This window comes from Apium graveolens, chromosome 5 (assembly GCF_009905375.1).
Source record: "Apium graveolens cultivar Ventura chromosome 5, ASM990537v1, whole genome shotgun sequence".
NCBI classification, from domain to species: Eukaryota; Viridiplantae; Streptophyta; class Magnoliopsida; order Apiales; family Apiaceae; genus Apium; species Apium graveolens.
In genome coordinates this window covers 85,673,521-85,691,085 of record NC_133651.1, presented here as the reverse complement: position 1 = coordinate 85,691,085, position 17,565 = coordinate 85,673,521, and the positions used below count along the sequence as shown (strand labels likewise).

Here is a 17,565-nt window from a genome sequence, read left to right as displayed (position 1 = left end):
GAATCAGCAGGTGGGGGTCCTCTGATAGGTGGCATCATGCCTGGGGGTGGAATGGCCTGCAGTGGTACGGGCTGCAACACAGGTGGGGGTAGAATAGCCAATACGGGTGGAACAACAGGACGTGGATCTGAAGATGGTACTCCAACTGAAGGCTCTGAGTGATCAGCTGATACGGGGATAAAAGAGTCGGCCATCGCTGCTATCTGAAATCATATCGCAATATAAGAATCTCGAACCACGACGCGAATCATACTAATACCTGTTATACCGTAGCACTCAACCTCTCGACGTTCTATCTTTTTATTCCTTACTTCTAATCCTAACCCTCTACCCATTCCCGTCAATCTAGGCTTGTGTCAGTGACTTATAATCTGTAGCTCTGATACCAAACTTGTGGCGCCCTCCAAACCCGGGTCAGAAGTTTGGGGTCCACACACACACACCTTATTAATAACCTGCGTATAACAATGATAAAGATAATAATAATATGCAGTGACCCTACTTACCAACTACCACGGACCGCAACAGGTTAAAGTATGCACACAAGCCAAACACACACTTATATTACAAACCGTTCAATCCCAACTATTCCAGCTCAATACTGAGTATTAAACATTATTACAAACTTTTACAAACTCAAATTATCCCAAAAGAAGCCTACTAGCTTAGCTCGATCAACCTGAACCCCTAGCTCTCACGCTGGACTGGGGATCCCCATTACCAACCTGTTCCTTCTTAACTGGAAAAGAATATAAACAACATCGCACAAATGAGCTAACTAGCTCAGCAAGTCACAATGACAAAACTGAGAATAATGATCATCGAGTGAAAATGGTTATGATATCAAGTGAACAATGAATTATGATTTAGAATTGGATATTATATTTTCATTTTAAAAAAAAACCAAGGTTAGGCTGCTGATCAGTCACGCACTAACCCCGAGCAAAGCACACAGCACTGCTCTAACTACTGGATCCAAGGCACACATTGGCCTAACTTGACCATTATATGGTCTGACCACGAATCTGGTCCACAATTTTATAAAAATAATCCAATTCTACCATAATAACAGGATAAGCAGTAATAAATAATAAACAGGATCATTAACAACATTGGAAGTTCAATAATGAAAAGGGTTTTAATTTGCATAAAGATCAATATGGCAGTTCCAAAGCTTGGCTGTTAGGTAGTGAAAGAATTGGATAACAAAAGAATCAGTGTTTCAGGGTTTCAAGGATTTGGCCTTTCAAAGCATAAGATACAATGGTTTGAGTGTGTAAGCAATCTGGTTCAGTGTTTGATAATTAGTTTGTATGTATTTGTGGAGTAGTATCGTATATTTGAGATTCGTATTTGGGTATGCAACAATCAATGGCTTAAAAAGAATAAGGTTTACGGCTCAAGATCAATAACTGGAATCAGGGTTTGGGGTTCAGTGCTTCAAAGCACTTGCAATATAAAACAAGATTATCAATCACTACAACATCTCGAGAAAGTTCAGAATACTTGTCTGGTACTAGCTTACTATATTGCACTCGCTTTCAATCACCATTGTCTTACTCCTTGACTACCTGTTTCCCTTTCCTACGCCTTGCCTCTTCTGCTCACATATCATAAGCATCTATCAATATTTAACTTATACGATTCTATTCAACATATACTTCTATCTACCCTTCGTTTCACCCAAATCCGATTAACGGATTGAAAGTTACGCAATAAACAAGTAAACATCGAATATATAGACCGACAGTTAACCAACAAGTCACATATAACACATAACACATCTCATAATCAATGATATATCATTTATAAAGAAGTCTCGGGTCATAAACAGGCTTTCAGGTATTTAAAATGATTTTTAAAACATTTTTCGGAATTAAAACGGTTTGTTGAATCAATTTCGGAGTAATAAACAGGGTTCGGTTAGCCAATCCTGGCTTCGAATCAATTTTATAATAATTATCGAGCCTTGAAAATAATTTAGAATAATATTTTAAAGCTCGAAACTATTTTTTGGAATTTTTAAATCATTTTTAAATAATTAAATCTAATAATTAATTAAAATCAATTAATAATTAATTAAATCAATTAATCAATTAATTTTCAAATTAATTGACCAATTAATCAATTAATTATCAACCAAAATTAATTAACTAATTAATTCAGATTTATTTTTGAATTAAAAATAATTTTTGTAATTAAAATACTGATTTTTGGAATTAAAATAATCATTTTCGAATTTTTTTGGAATTAAAAACAATTTTGAAAATAATTTATAAAAAGAAATCCGAATTTTAAAAGAATTCAAAACAGGAATCCAGAATTTGTAAAATTCTGGAAACTTCAGGTACTAACTTGCAAAAATGCCAAATACAACTTTGATTTAGGAATAATCTGGATCAAAACCGGGTTTTCAATAAAAAAGAAACGGGTCAGGAACCGGGTCGCCGGGTCGGGAAGAACACCGGATGAACCCAGATTCCGGTGACCCTTCCCGAAGTCCGGTGACCTTAATTAAGGTCCAAATCGACTGTGATTGATCTGTTCTTTGCTGTAAAATAGTCCTAATTGCTTCTAGAAACTCATTCATTCAACAATCCACCCGTGACAATCACTCATTCAAATTTTCGGCCAAAAACCGGCCAAACCCGAACAAAATCCGGCGACGATTTCAAAAGACAACTCCGTACTTCTCAGGGATCGTATGTGATGTATGAATATATGGTTCGATTGCAAATTCGATAAGGAACACAAAGAACCCATCCAGATCGACTGAAAACCCCTAAGAAAGATTTCCCCAAATCGAATTGAAAATATTCAAAGTAATATAAACCCTAATTTCTAAATTCCGAGAATCAAACCTAAAATTAAACATGTTATTGAACTCCAAATCAAGAGTATAATATACCAAAATGATCAGGATACAAGCTCTACAACATACAATCATCAAATCATACAAATAATCTCTCGAACAAAAAATCATAATTTAAATATCAAGAAATTCGAATATAAATAATTAAATAGAAAATCACCTGATGTTTCTGGATTGAAATTGATGGAAGATTTGGATTTTAGATTTCAGTAGCTTTTTTTTGAGTATATGTACACCAAAATCGGATATCGATAACGCCTCCGAATTTGTGTTTGATTACGAAGAACAAAATAAGATTATAGTATTTTCTCTGTAAAAACTCCGGAAATACTGTTTGCAAATGATTTCTGGTACAAAATAAAATACGATAAAGGCTATTTATAATTACGGGAAATTAGTATCCCGTTGGATCATTTCGGATATAGAACGGTACGTTTATTTATAAAAACTGATCCAAACGATATCGGTTTTCGGGATAATTATCCAAACCAGTACAATTTGTACTGCGGTCTTGGTCTCAGCGCCTGGTTACACGTATTACGAGATGATAATTGTGATAGTTTAATAAAAAGCTCCCGTTTATCGAAAATACGAGTTTTATTGATTAACCGAAATGAATATTGTATCGAAAATGTTGTGCCGGGACCCGCGCAGGACAAACCATACGCCGGATCGAAAAAGTCGAAACATGGAAAATGCTCGGAATATTGCAATTAGGTTAGGAAGGAGTTCTCGGATGAGTTTCGGGTTCTAAAAACGTAACAACGGATGACGTCGGTTGGTTCCCGTTTTTATAAAATAGATTTTAAATACCCGGAAAAAGATTTTATAAATTTCATATGATTCTTATAAATTCATAAATCAACATAAAATATTTAGGAAGATATGACAATTATCTATATTTTATTTTGGACATATAAAAATTAAAATACTCAATTAATAATATTTTTAAACATCCAACACATTTAACACTTAACAAATAATTCACAAAATAGATACTGAACATATATAATAATTATTTATTAGCAAAAATAATTACATGATATATCCCGGATATTACAGTAGAAGCAGCAAATACCATCCTTATTTGTTGAGTCCAAGTCTACAACAAACAAGCTTTCTTTCCTGGCTCCTTTCAGAGCAATTTCACCAGTTTTCTTGCTGATAAAGGTATATTCTTCTTTGTTGAATAAAACTTCAAAGCCTTTGTCTGCAAATTGGCTAACAATGAGAAGATTCACCTCAAGACCAGCTACTAGTGCTACATCATCAATGACAACATTTTCAGAAACAAACTTGCCATATCCCATTGTGAATCTTTTATTGTTGTCTCCAAAGGTCACCAATGGGCCAGCTTTCTCCTCGAACTGTGATAGCATGGCCTTATCACCTGTCATATGTCTGGAACATCCACTGTCAATGATCCATATGACTTTCTTCACTTTTCCCTGCACACAATGAGACTCAGGTGTGTTTAGTAACCCAAGCAGTGTTGGGTACTTTCTTCTTGTTAACTGATTTAATAGAAGTAGAGTGATTTATTTCAGATGAAATAGAGTTCAATGATTGTTGTGCATTTTCCCTTTCTGATGTAGACTCAATTTATGTTTCTTTTAGGTCTACTCTCAGTTTGTGGCAACTCTTCATCACTTTCAAGTTGCAAGGGATGCAATCAAACTTATCACAAAATGAGTAGGGATCATCTAAACCTGCTTCATTGTATTTGCAAGTTCCTTCAGTTGGCTTACTAACACCCTTTTTACAAAGATGAGTTAGATGATTTGTAGAACTACATATTCCACACTTCTTTCCAGGAATATCTGCAACATAGTTCAGATTGTTGCTTTTGTTTTTCCCAATTCTCCCACTTCTATTTTTCTTCTTCTTACTTGCATCTTCAATCTTGGTTTCTTTGACAGGTTTCTTGGTACTTTGGTTGTCCATGAGATTTTCTTCAACCTTGGAAGATTGAATTGAATCTGCATTCTTCTTTTTATTATCCTCATCTGTAATTTCTTGCTTGATAATCAATTCTTCTTCACTGAAGTTTACCTCACAAGCCTTAAATACTGGTGACCCAACATTTTTCCGCATTGCTGGAACATTTTCACTCTTTGTTGCTTTTCCTCTGTCACCGGTGTTATTCTTCTTGTTGTTTAAGGTATTATAATCAAGACCAATGGAAATGTTTGCACATGGTTTGTTTTTCTCACGGTACTGACCAATCAATTCAGATGCATTCTTGAAGGACTTCAACTTTACTTCACTTTTCTCCAGTTTTTCTCTTCGCACACCCTCAATCTCATTTGCACACTTGAGCTTGTTTTTCAGATAGCCATTTTCTTATTTGAAGGCTTCAAGCTCCACTATCAACAATTTAACTTCTTTTTTTTCACTTTCAAGCTTCTCATTTAACTTTGTTAATCTGCTAACTTCTTCATTAGTAGCAACCATGCTTGTATGAATGTGAAACATTTTTGTGCTCATTTTTTTAACAGTTTCCTATTATTGATTCTCATTTAAATCAGTGGAGGTAAGAGTTGGTACATGTGATTTAGATGAGGATGATTCTCCTCGTTCCAATGCCATGAGTGCATAGCTTCCAAGTTCTTCATCTTCATCATTTTCAGAATCATCCCAACTTTTACCTTCTACAATATAAACTTTGCTTTGCTATTTCTTCAGAAGAGCTTCATACTTTGCTTCAAGTTCAAGATAAGCCTTATCTTTCTTTGCCTTCTTGGGTATCCTGCATTCTGTAGCAAAGTGACCTAGTTTATCACAGCTGAAGCACCTTATATTAGATCTGTCAACAGATCCAGTTTTGTAATCACTTTTGCTATCAGAATTATACTTCCCTTTCTCTTTCCAGCTGTTGTCTTTGTTAAAAGATTGTCCTTTACTTTTGAAGTATCTTGGCTTCCTTACTCTAATGTTAGAGAATTTTCTAGCCAGATAAGACATTGACTGATCTAGCTCATCTAGTTCTTCAAGAGTGTAGAACTCATCCTTTTCCAATTCTAGTATGACTTGCTCCTGTGAATCAATTGTTCTCCGCTCACTTGTTGAGGTAACTGAGGTATGAGATCTGGGTTCATCATTGGATGTTTGGCCTTCATTTACTATTAAAGCACTTGAACCATCTACAACATGTCCTTGGCCAGATCTCAATGATTGCCTTTGAATCATCTCTAGTTCATAGGTTTTGAGAATTCCATATAGAACTTCCAGAGTTATCCTGCTCAAGTCTCTCCCTTCCCTAATTGCTGAGATTTTCTGTTCCAAATGATCAGGAAGAGTAAGCAAGAACTTTAGATTCACCTCTTCAGCTTCATAGTACTTGTCATGAAACTGCAAGTCATTTATCAGCTTATTAAATCTTTCAAACACTTCAGTAATGCTTTCCTTGGGCTTAGCCATAAAACCCTCATACTGTGAAATTAGTATTCTTCTTTTATTAGATCTAACTTCCTCAGTTCCTTCACAGAGTATTTCAATCTTCTCCCATATTTGTTTAGCAGTGTCACAGTTGACAATGTTGTTGTACATCACATTGTCAAGTGACTCAATCAATATCAATTGTAAGTTGTTGTCCGGGGACACTTTCTCCTTTTCAGGGTCAGAATACTCAGCTGGATCTTTAGGAGCATAACGAGCTAGTATGACCATGTCTTCATCTGTAGATTCCTCAACTCTTATCATAGGAATGAAGGGTCCATTCTTGAGAATCTGAACATAGAGTGGATTGGCCATCTTGATAAACAACATTATCTTCTTTTTTCAAAGAGTGTAGTTAGCTTTGTCAAAGGTAGGGATTTTGATGCTACTGATTTTCTTTGTATTCATTCTTCCAAGATCTTGAATCTATTTTTTTCAGATTTTGCTCTAATACCACTTGTTAGGTAATGAATCACACACAGAGGGGGGTGAATGTGTTTTTTTCTGATTTTAGGTTTTTATTGAAAGATAATGGTTGAACAAAGTAAATTAAATCTTGTATAGAAAAGTGTTCATGCAGAAATTAAACTTGCATAAAATAAAGAACACAGATCTTCAAAACTCACTTAATTTTTATATTAAAAATTAAGATATTTTGCTACAAAATTTCTGAGCTCTTCGAAGTTAATGAGCTCAGCTTCTTCTCGAGAGTGTTACAAGAATTTTGATCTAAATTGTTACATCTAACTAGAGGACCAGTGTTAACTTTATAACTCAGTTAACTGCTGGTTTATACAGTGGATAATAAATATACTATTAACTTTTCTAAACTGTCACTTGTCATTTCTATTTATAGAAAAGCAAATCTTCCATTCCTGGCTTAGCATATCTTTAGTATTCCGTGTTTACTTTAATCTTCCTCTGTCAGTTAATCTTTGTCATTGATCTTGCACACACTTCAAGCTGCTTTTTGTAGACTTGTCAATTCAGCTGTTGGATTATTTGTTGATTGTTTATCTTGGATATTAAACTGATCTATAGTTCTGTACTTTGAGACTATACTTCGAGATCTCCAGTTTGATTCATTTGAACACTTGATATCTCGATAAGTACAAAGGCTTATCGAGATCTCTAGTACTCCATAATGAGTTTGGCGTAAGCATATGATCTGCTCATAGATGTATATAATGAAAAGGAGAGAGAGAAATAGAGATTTAGGAAGAGAAGGGGTCGAAGGGAGGATATAGTACATAGTTGTTGGTGACGTTGATTATCATACTCGTGTCATCTATATGATTATCAATTTCTATACAAGAGTTTGCATGTTTGCATATTGTATTGTTATAAGGGAGTTGTATAAATGTATTCGCGAAGGGCGTAGAAGTATTATATTTATAAGGGTTAATTATACTTTAATGATCGAGGTTTGCAGAGAAACAGACATCAACCACTGACTTTCAAAAATGCACAGACCAACATCAAACTTTCAATAAAGTTGAAATTGGCCACTGGCTTCGAAAAAGTCACTGGAACAGTAGGCATGTGCATTTGAGTTACCAACAAAATTGAAAAGGTAAGAAAGACAATAATTAAACAAGATAAATAGTAAGGGCACTCAAGCCATGTAAATAGTAGATAATTGAAAGTACGTAAGTTTAAAATCTTGGGATGAGAATCGAGAATGCATTTGCTGTGAACAAGAATTTATGAGAAATGGTTTCACTACTTGAAAGGCCACGTGAATGGTGAAATGTCAATTCGTAAATTTTATGACCCACATTCACCCGTATATGGTATGTAAATTTTAGTATGATTCTAATGAAATTAATCGAATTATAAAATAAGGAGAAAATGCAGATGCATGTGTTTAAATTTTAAATATGAGAAAAAAACTATAATTTAAATCATAAACTTGGTAGAGAGAGAGAGATTGAAATGGAGAGCTACTCTTTGCAAGAAAATCTTAGTGACCTCCATTCCAGTTTAATTTTTCCGCATCCAGATTTTTAGTAAAATTGAGAGAATCTCATGCTATTTCTTCCATTCTCGAATTCATGTTTCTACACAAAACTAAAAATTAAAAATATGAATCGAGATAAAAGATAAAAATATCAAAACGTAAAAGAGATAATAAGCATAAAAATTGCAAAAATACAAATTATCAGCAATAAGTGGGTTGTTATTACCTGGTTCTCGAGAGAGAGCAGACACATTTAATCATCTACAAAAAATCAAATCAAATGTATGAACATCATGTAAACAAAAAAAAATCAAATACGTAGATAAGCTACCAAATCTCATTAATTGAATGTAATAACCCATATCCTTTTCTCCCACCTTCCGAAAAATAAAGAGTAGTTCTATGAGCATTACTCTACTATATTAAAGAAATACAAAACATACATAATATCAATAAATCTACACTTTTTAACGTTATACCACAAAGGAAATACATATAATTATGTGGATCTATACCTCATCAAACAGAGATGATAAATCTTATTCAATTTCCTAGTCTTCCATTTTAATACCATTCTGCAAAAAAATAACAAAAAAATTTAAAATAAAGTTATTTAGAATTATCATCAAAATAGTTGGACTCCAAAAATACGGTATAGTTATATATCCAGAAAACAGTGGTTAAAATATGCCAAACTTTTAAATTAATTAACGAAATGCAATGAATACCCGTTCCTAAGAAGATAGAAGGCCGTGAATAATCATCTGTAAGAATAAGAACAAAAATTGTGAGTATTATACATATAAATAAATCAAAATACATTGACAAGCAATCAAATCACACACACATATATATACAAACATATATGAAATTTAATAAAAAAATATGTGTGTACACAAATATTGTAGTTAAGTTGATATTAGTGAAATTAAATCTTATTTTCATAATAATCCACTTTCTATAAAAAAAATCTGGATTTTGCGCCTTGTGAAAAATGTTATCAAAATATATTGGCACAAACTCGTAATAAAAAAACATTTGGTGTTTACATATGAGTACATCAAAATTTCTATACAGTAATATCTTTGGAGCCTACAAAAAATATTATTATACAGAGATTATTCTTTAGCCGAGGTTGACATTTAAATTTCGAATTTGAAAAATTAATTAAAAAAATTATTTATAGATCTCAAATACATTAATTTAAAAGATATATCATAATTTTTTAAGAAAAATTACATAACATAATATTAAATATATGATTTTTTTGAAACAAATTGACAAGGTGATCATTGGCACGCAAACTAACGGGAAAAAAATTTAAATTGTTTTTCATGTTTATTTATGTAAGAAAACTATCTATACTATTATATTAAAAACAAAACATTAAAAGTTTGGTTATTGGTTGTTGGTCGTTCTATTATATTTAAAATAAAACACTTAATATTATATTTAAAACAAGACACCTAAAATTACTCGACTATCAATTCTATTATATTTAAAATAGTACAATATAAATTATGACACTTTATATTAGATTTAAAACAGGACACCTAAAATTAATCGACTATCAATTCAATTATATCTAAAATAGGACACTTATATTATATTTCTATCTATACTATTATATTAAAGACGAAACATTAAAAGTTTGGTTGTCGGCCGTTTTTGACTGTTAGATTTATTCTTAAAAATTAGTATTATTTAATAGATATAAGGTTTGAATTCTGCCGGCAACATATTAAAATTATATAAAAAATAATATTTTTTAAGAGGTATAATCAAAATTAGAATTTATAATATATATGATAAAAAGAAACGTGCATCGTACGGATTATATACTAGTATATTATTAAATATATACCTATCAAACATATATGTATATCTATATATATTATTTTTATATAGAGAAAAGTTAATAAAAAATGTACTTACAAAAAATATAGAGTATTATAATGTTGAGGTTATTATTAATTAAAAATGGCTCAGTAATTTTTTATTATAACGAGGAAGTTATTATAAAATAAAATATTGTTATATTGAGTTTCTACTCTAATATTTTAATGTTATTATGGTTAGCAATAAAAAGTTATTTTATCACACACACAACACAAGTCCACTTTGTAGATCACTCCTCTGACACTAATTTCCTCGCGGCTAGGGTTTCTATCCATTTTTCTCTTCTTCAAATTGCTCCTTTTATTTCTATCCAAATACACACACTTATCAATATGAATTGGAGCTACAATTAAGTTAAATAAACCTTCAAATACCTGTAAATTACTCTAAATAAACGAAAAATGGCGACTGCGAACCCGTTCGATTTGCTCGGCGACGATGATAACGACGACGTTTCACACTTAGTTGCTATTCAGCTGCAGAAGAAAGCTCCATCTGCTGCTCCGGCGCCTCCGGTTGCTAAACAGCCGGCAAAACAGGCGAAGCTTCCGTCGAAGCCTGTGCCGCCAGCGCAGGCTGGTGAGACTCTTAATTATGTTTGACGCATATATTTTGTGATTTATATTTATTAGTTGATGAATTTGTTGTTTATATTATGTTATAGTGTTTGAGTTTACGGAATTACTTTTGATGATGTTTTGTTAGTGTATAATTTGCATACACGGATTAATGCGTGTAGTTTGAATGTTATGGATCAGTGCTAATGCCTAATTGTATTGTTTGATATGACATGATTGGTTTATTTAGGTTGTATGTGTTATGTTGTTTTGGCGTATTATGTTTCGGCTGATTTGGTTTGCTATATATTTGCTGGATTGATGTTGTCTTGACTAGATATTAGAATTGTATTGCTTATAGGGATCGATACATGTAAAAACTTAATCGTTGTATTTTTCAATGTGTATAACCTTTGAATGCGTAGAATGTAAGAATTTAGTGCTAATAATGAGAACACGTTAAAATCAATCAGTGAAATATATCTATCATATAAACCGTATGATAATAACCATAGCATAAATCATGCTATATGAGGTGATAGCTTTTTACTTTGACTTGAACCTCTGTAAATGTAAATATTTCCGTTGCTGTCAACGATTAAATTCATCATGAAATGATATCGTCGATACTACATATTTTTAATGTTGTGTACACTGGTGATAGCAACCTATGGTTTGGACGTTAAACAAATAATTCATACTTCAAAATATTGGTTAAAATTAGGAATAGAAACAACATGAATATTGTATTTAGAAAAAGTAGCTATATATACTTTTGAGTGGCATTTATAACATCTTAGCCGAACAGTCCATGTAATAATGTGTTTTTATTTGTAATTTTTGACATTAATTTTTTGTATGGCTTGGTTAAAATGCATTTAAGACATCCTGTTTCCATTTTTTACATTTGAAGTTACGTGGTTTTATTGTTAGTCTATGTAAGACTTCTATATTTATATTCGTGTTTATCACGCCGATTTTTAATTAGAATGCTTACAAATGATTGTGACTTTAATCTAATCTATAATACTTCTCAAAATAATCGAGGCATTTGTCGGAGAGAAAACTTGCTGCTACTCTGATTCACATTAATTTCTTTTATAATGGTTAAACCTTTCACAAAACTTACGAACTCTTTACGTTCTTTAGAACATTTCAAGTTGCTGCCTCATTTTGCGTGTAGTTTGATTCGACAAAGTTATTGAGCAACATACATTCAATATTAATTCTTCAATAATTAGATCTTAGTAGTTCTTCGTGGGGCATAGTTTCTTATAGTGACACTACACTATTGCAGTTAAGCAGCCAGTGGAATTAGTATAGAAATATATCTGATTGATTAAACTGTAACAGCAGCATCTATCTCTCGGCTATTTAAGTATGTTAAGTTGGGACCATGAAGGCTATTTCATATTTGTGATTATGGGTGTCTACAAATGCTACTCACTTTAATTGATGCCTGTAGCTGTACAAGTTAAGATAATACCTTTGTGGCATAATTTGTCGATTTTTATGCTTTTCTAGTGGCTAGTTATGTTCTTATTGGTTTAATGCATTGGATATCTATTGTTTGTTATCTGTTGCTTTAAAAAAAATTATAGTTGAGTTTATAATACTTTTACCATTGTGGTTATAAGCACAAATAATGAGATGCATGTTGAATCTCTATTAAGTTATGTTTCTTCTAGTTAATTTGTGTTTGAGATTATCAAATTTTCAGTGAAAGAAGCAAAGAGCGAAGGTGTCCGTGGAGGAGGACGCGGTGGTGGACGTGGCTATGGGCGCCGTGGAGGAGGGGGATATAACAGAGACTTTGCCGGCAATGATAGCTCCTTCAGCAACAGTGGGCTTGGTGGTAGTCGAGGTGCTATTGATGGAAGTGATTCTTCGAGAACTGTTGAAAGGCGTGGCATCTATGGTGGACCTCGTAGTGGATTCCGCGGTGGTCGCCATGGTGGGGAGGAAGGAAACGAGACTCCCAATCGTCGAGTATTTGAACGTCGTAGTGGGACGGGGCACGGGTACTACATCCTTTTGTTTTGTTGTAGTGGAACCTCTGTTTCACCTTTTATTCAGACTTGATATTTATTGCTTAATCTGGGAAGTACTGTATGTTTAGTATTCTAGGTATGCTGCAATTTTGATATGTTCTTTAATCACCTAATCTGATCTGCAGATATGAGTACAAGCGCGAAGGTTCTGGTCAAGGGAACTGGGGATCACCAACTGATGAAATTTCTCAGTGAGTTTTACTGATGATCTTTAAAACTTTGTGATGTGGTTTCCGATAATTTTTCTACTTCGACACTTGACATATCTTCTTCCTCCAGGGTGACTGAGGAATTTTCCGTTGAAGGTGGGAAAAGTGTGGATGCTAAAAAGCCCTCTGGAGAAGAAGGTGCAGAGGATGGAACCAAGTACAAAGCCGAAAATGAGACTGAAGAAAAGGAGCCAGAGAATAAGGTAGATGTCAAGCTTTATTAAGTGTCCCATCCCTCCCAGTTTTATAGTAATCAATTATATGATCATAATATAGGATCTAAGCTCATGTAAGACTTTAAGATAGTTCTCCGCATGTTTTTTCTGAGCTGACTAGTAAAATTGTTGGTTCTTTATGACATTGGTATTGTTGCTTGGCTATGGATATCATATTTTAATACGTCCTGTGATAGTTGTAAAATACAAATAAGCTTCTTCATGCGGTGAAAATAAGGACTTCCCTGTACAAGAAAGAACAGAAGTTTTATTTTTAACAAAAGCCTCCTGTTTGAATCGTTATATTAAAGTTGCTGAACCATCCGTGGGATGTATTGTCTTGAACTTATGATTTGCTACTTCTTTCATAGTGCAAAGTACAATTTTAGGAATTCATTGTGCCTAGTTTGTCTCTTTTATGATAATAGTCAAAGAAGTGTATATGACTTATTGTTCTAAACATATTTAAAATGGCACCATAAGTTGAACATTTAGCTAATTATCTAGGCCAAGCTGATCATACCTACCCAGCTTCTTAACCTCTTTGTTCTTAAACTTGGAGTTAGTTTGATATATTTAGTCAAACAGCCCTTATTAAAGAGAGATCAATGGGTCCTCTACTCTCAACTTCTTTGTGAAGTAACAAGTGAGTGACAGGTTGACAACAAATATTGTAATAGAATTAATTATTGTTTAAAGTCAAAGTGGGTAATATATTTTGAAATAATATCTCATAGAAGCAAGACCTAAAGCGTAGGAGGGGGGGGGGAGAGGCTAGGAGGGAGTTGTTACCATAAGCTACTCACTCTGTAGTCTGCTACAGATACAAGATTCATTTTCCTGTTTGTTTGATCTGTGCTTATTCTTCCGAGGTTCACTGACTGGTGTGAAGACAAGAATCCTGTTAGTTCAGACAAAATTCAGTAGGTGGCAATTAATTAATTCAGTTAATAACTAGGTGCCTGTGCTGCCTGTATATTTCGCTATGCATTAGTATGTCTAATGAAGTTGTCAGATACGCCTGGACACTAATTTGGTAAATAAAGTGTCACAAGTTCACATCACAAAAGAAAAAATGTTTGTGTTTGTATTAGTGGTTCGTTTCCTAAGTTTCTATACATCTATCTATTGACTTATGATATGATGTTCTCAAGTTAATAAATTTTGTGTATTGCAGGAGATGACACTGGAAGAGTATGAAAAGGTTTTGGAAGAGAAAAGAAAAGCACTGGAGTCACTTAAAACTGAGGCAAGGAAGGTAGAAATGGACAAAGAGCTTGCATCCATGCAACAGCTATCAAACAAGAAAAGCAATGATGAAATATTCGCTAAATTGGTGAGATATTATGTACATATACTGCCTTGGTTACAATATATTATATATTTGTTGTATGCATTTATGATTTTAAATGTTTCTCCAGGGTTCTGACAAAGATAAGCGGAAAGATAATGCTGAGAAAGAGGAAAGAGTGAAGAAGGTACCATTTGTTGCCTAATCATCTTTTGAGTAAATAACCTGCAATATCATAGAGCATTATCATGGTCTTCTGCATCTGTTAGTTTAATTTTTTAGATTTTTGTGTACTCTGATGTGGTCTGTCACCTTGTTCCATCATAGAATCTGCATCTGTAAATGATCTGTTTACCTTATCAGCTAGTCTTCTCAGCCATGAGAGGATAATTGATGTTCTATGTATCTACGAAATAGAATAACTTCTACTGTAGCTATCAAGTTTTCCATCGATGTTGAAGCATTATGGCAATGCAAAAACCACTAGTTTTAGCGACTGCATTACCTTCTGTTCTGCAGTGCATCTTGATCCGATGTTTTCATGTATAAACTTTAATATTTAGATTAAAAAGAAGGAAATGCAATTAAAAATAAATAAAAATTACAAATTAGGATATCCTAAGGATACAGATAAATATGACAAAAAATAGAAGAGAAGTAAACACTTCTAAACATAAAGAAACCACGAATTTCAGAATACAGTGACTGACGCAGATGGAGACAAGTAGAAATTTTAATCACTAGATTGCAGAATACCCACTTCCCTATTTATCTGTCACACAGAAGAAAATATTGTAGAAAGAAAGACATGGTAGAAAAATATCAAACAATTATTTCACATGCATGTCAAATTTGTATGACATCTTTGGTTTGGTTTGTGGATATTATTACATGCAATCTTGTGTTAGCAATGTAACAATTTCAAGTTGATTTGACATTTAAACCAACAAGATCATCTTAAGTTGGGCTAACCTGTAAAATCGCTGGTCATGTAGTTAGAAACTGACAATATCAAGCCTTTAATGTAACTTTTTTTTTGGACTCCATTTAAAATTTCGGTGATAGATGAGGTAAGTTAAATGAAGTACTTTGATCTTGTAGTTAATTAAGTTGATCATAGTATCTAAACCTAATCTACTCGACACGCCACCCGGTTTAGATTAAAATGTAGATCGTCCTTCCTGTATGTGCATGTATTTTGTCTGACAAAGTAATTACTTTTATGTTGGTTTTTTCCCTTTAATGAGAAGGTACTCGGGCTCGATAACATTGTTGCCTTTTAGTGACTTCATCAAATCAATATTTTTTATAAACAGTGTTGATTGTGGTAATCATTGAGCATGGTCACTTCTTGGAGCATTGAGTTCTTAACTATCTCTATACTTTCAACATGGTTGTTACGTCGGTAAGTCTGTCCGGCAAGTCGAGTCGTGACTAGTCGACAATGTATAAAATTATAAATTAATGATATATAGATATATATATATATAAATATATTATATATGTGTATTTTAACTTTTAATAAACTATTTCCTCCTTTTTATCTTATATACATAGGAGATATTAAACCTAAGAAGATAAAGCCACAGCCGACAAGAATATTAAACGGGCCATAAGCATGATCATTAGTTTGATTTTTATCAGCATATGCCACAAGAATAGTGTGTAACTGTGTATAAATAAGTAAATGACAAAGTGCAAGTGCTTAAATAAGTTAGAACAGTTAAATAGTGTATACATGTTTGTGTGTATATAACGGTATATATATGGATATTCGTGTGTGTGTGTGTATAAAGTGTGTGTAAGTCATTGATGTACTGGGCTATTGTTTTAAGGATAGTAGGTTATTAATTAATGGGCCTTTTCTGAAACTGGGGTGCTGGACAACATTTTTTTTAATTCATGAACCGGTCGAACACTGGGGCTTCTAGTCGACCTCGACCAGTCGATTCCCAGTCGCCAGAAAGAGCTACAAAAATCATTTCAGAAGCGAAGTGACAACCATGACTTCAATCCATTACAAAGGGTTTCTATACAACTCCGTTTGCTGTAAATTTTCTACTTTGCAAGATTTAAATTGAATGGGATTAGAAAAATGGCCTTTACAATAGCATGAACCCTCAGTATAGAAACTACACGTTCCTACCATTTTCTTGCTGGTGTAGTGGGGGCTCAACACCTATTATTTGCCAAAAATCCCAAGTCCCTTTGTTTTTGTCTTGCAAGTGGTTTTCTTGCTTGGTTCTATTTCCTAAGTTCTATTATATTGGTTAACCAATAACAACCCCTTTCCCAAAATTTCTAAGAAGTTGAGAACCATTTCCATTAGAAAATTTTCAGTTTTGCAAATTATTGTTATCAAGAGTAAATTTATTCGCTTAAATTTCTTTTTCTTGCCACCTGTAATTAAAAGATTTGTTCTCTGCAGTCCTTTAGCATTAATGAGTTTTTAAAGCCTGCTGAGGGGGAAACTTACTACAGTTCTGGAGGTCGGGGTCGTGGACGTGGTTTTAGAGGAGGAAGTTTCAGTGGCAGCAGTGGAATGAGCAGCTACGAGAAAGCCCCGGCCATTGAAGATCCTAGCCAGTTTCCAACCTTGGGTGGTAAATGAACTTTGTTCTCTCAAGTAAATTCTGACGTACTGAAAGGATGCAGAGTTTTTTACTTATACCAAAGAAATCAAATTCTATCTTTGGTTGTTGGTTGTTGGTTGTATGTAAATTTCTGTTGTTTCAGATTCTAATTGCCTTGTTCAGCTACAGCTGTGCCTGCGATACAGGAGTTGAATTTTCTTTTTTCCCGACTAAATCTATACGTTTTTCCTGAAGCTAGATTCGTGGGTACCAAAAAAGAGATGTGGGAGTCATAGAGCCAGTTTGTTATTGTATGACAAAAGGCATCTCGGGGAAAACTGACTTGAGGAGAAATTACCAACAATTTATAGCTGTGTCAGAAAATATAGTAAAATGAGATTTTGATTTTTTGGAATAGAAAACCCTTAAAAAATGAAAACGTTACGTTTTTAACTTCTGCTCATTTCAAAACACTTTCTTATGAAAGCAGTCAGCAGGTT

The 17,565-nt window shown here is 33.4% G+C and overlaps 1 protein-coding gene across 1 annotated transcript; it reads left to right on the top strand.

Moving 5' to 3' along the window:
* The first annotated feature begins 10,370 nt into the window (after positions 1-10,370).
* On the top strand, positions 10,371-17,319 carry LOC141724226 (RGG repeats nuclear RNA binding protein A-like). Its single transcript, XM_074526286.1, has 7 exons — positions 10,371-10,748; positions 12,447-12,747; positions 12,903-12,968; positions 13,057-13,189; positions 14,379-14,537; positions 14,623-14,679; positions 16,921-17,319. Exons 1-7 carry the CDS (start codon positions 10,571-10,573, stop codon positions 17,101-17,103), a joined length of 1,077 nt encoding a protein of 358 aa, XP_074382387.1. The 5' UTR covers positions 10,371-10,570; the 3' UTR covers positions 17,104-17,319.
* Positions 17,320-17,565: the final 246 nt, after the last annotated feature.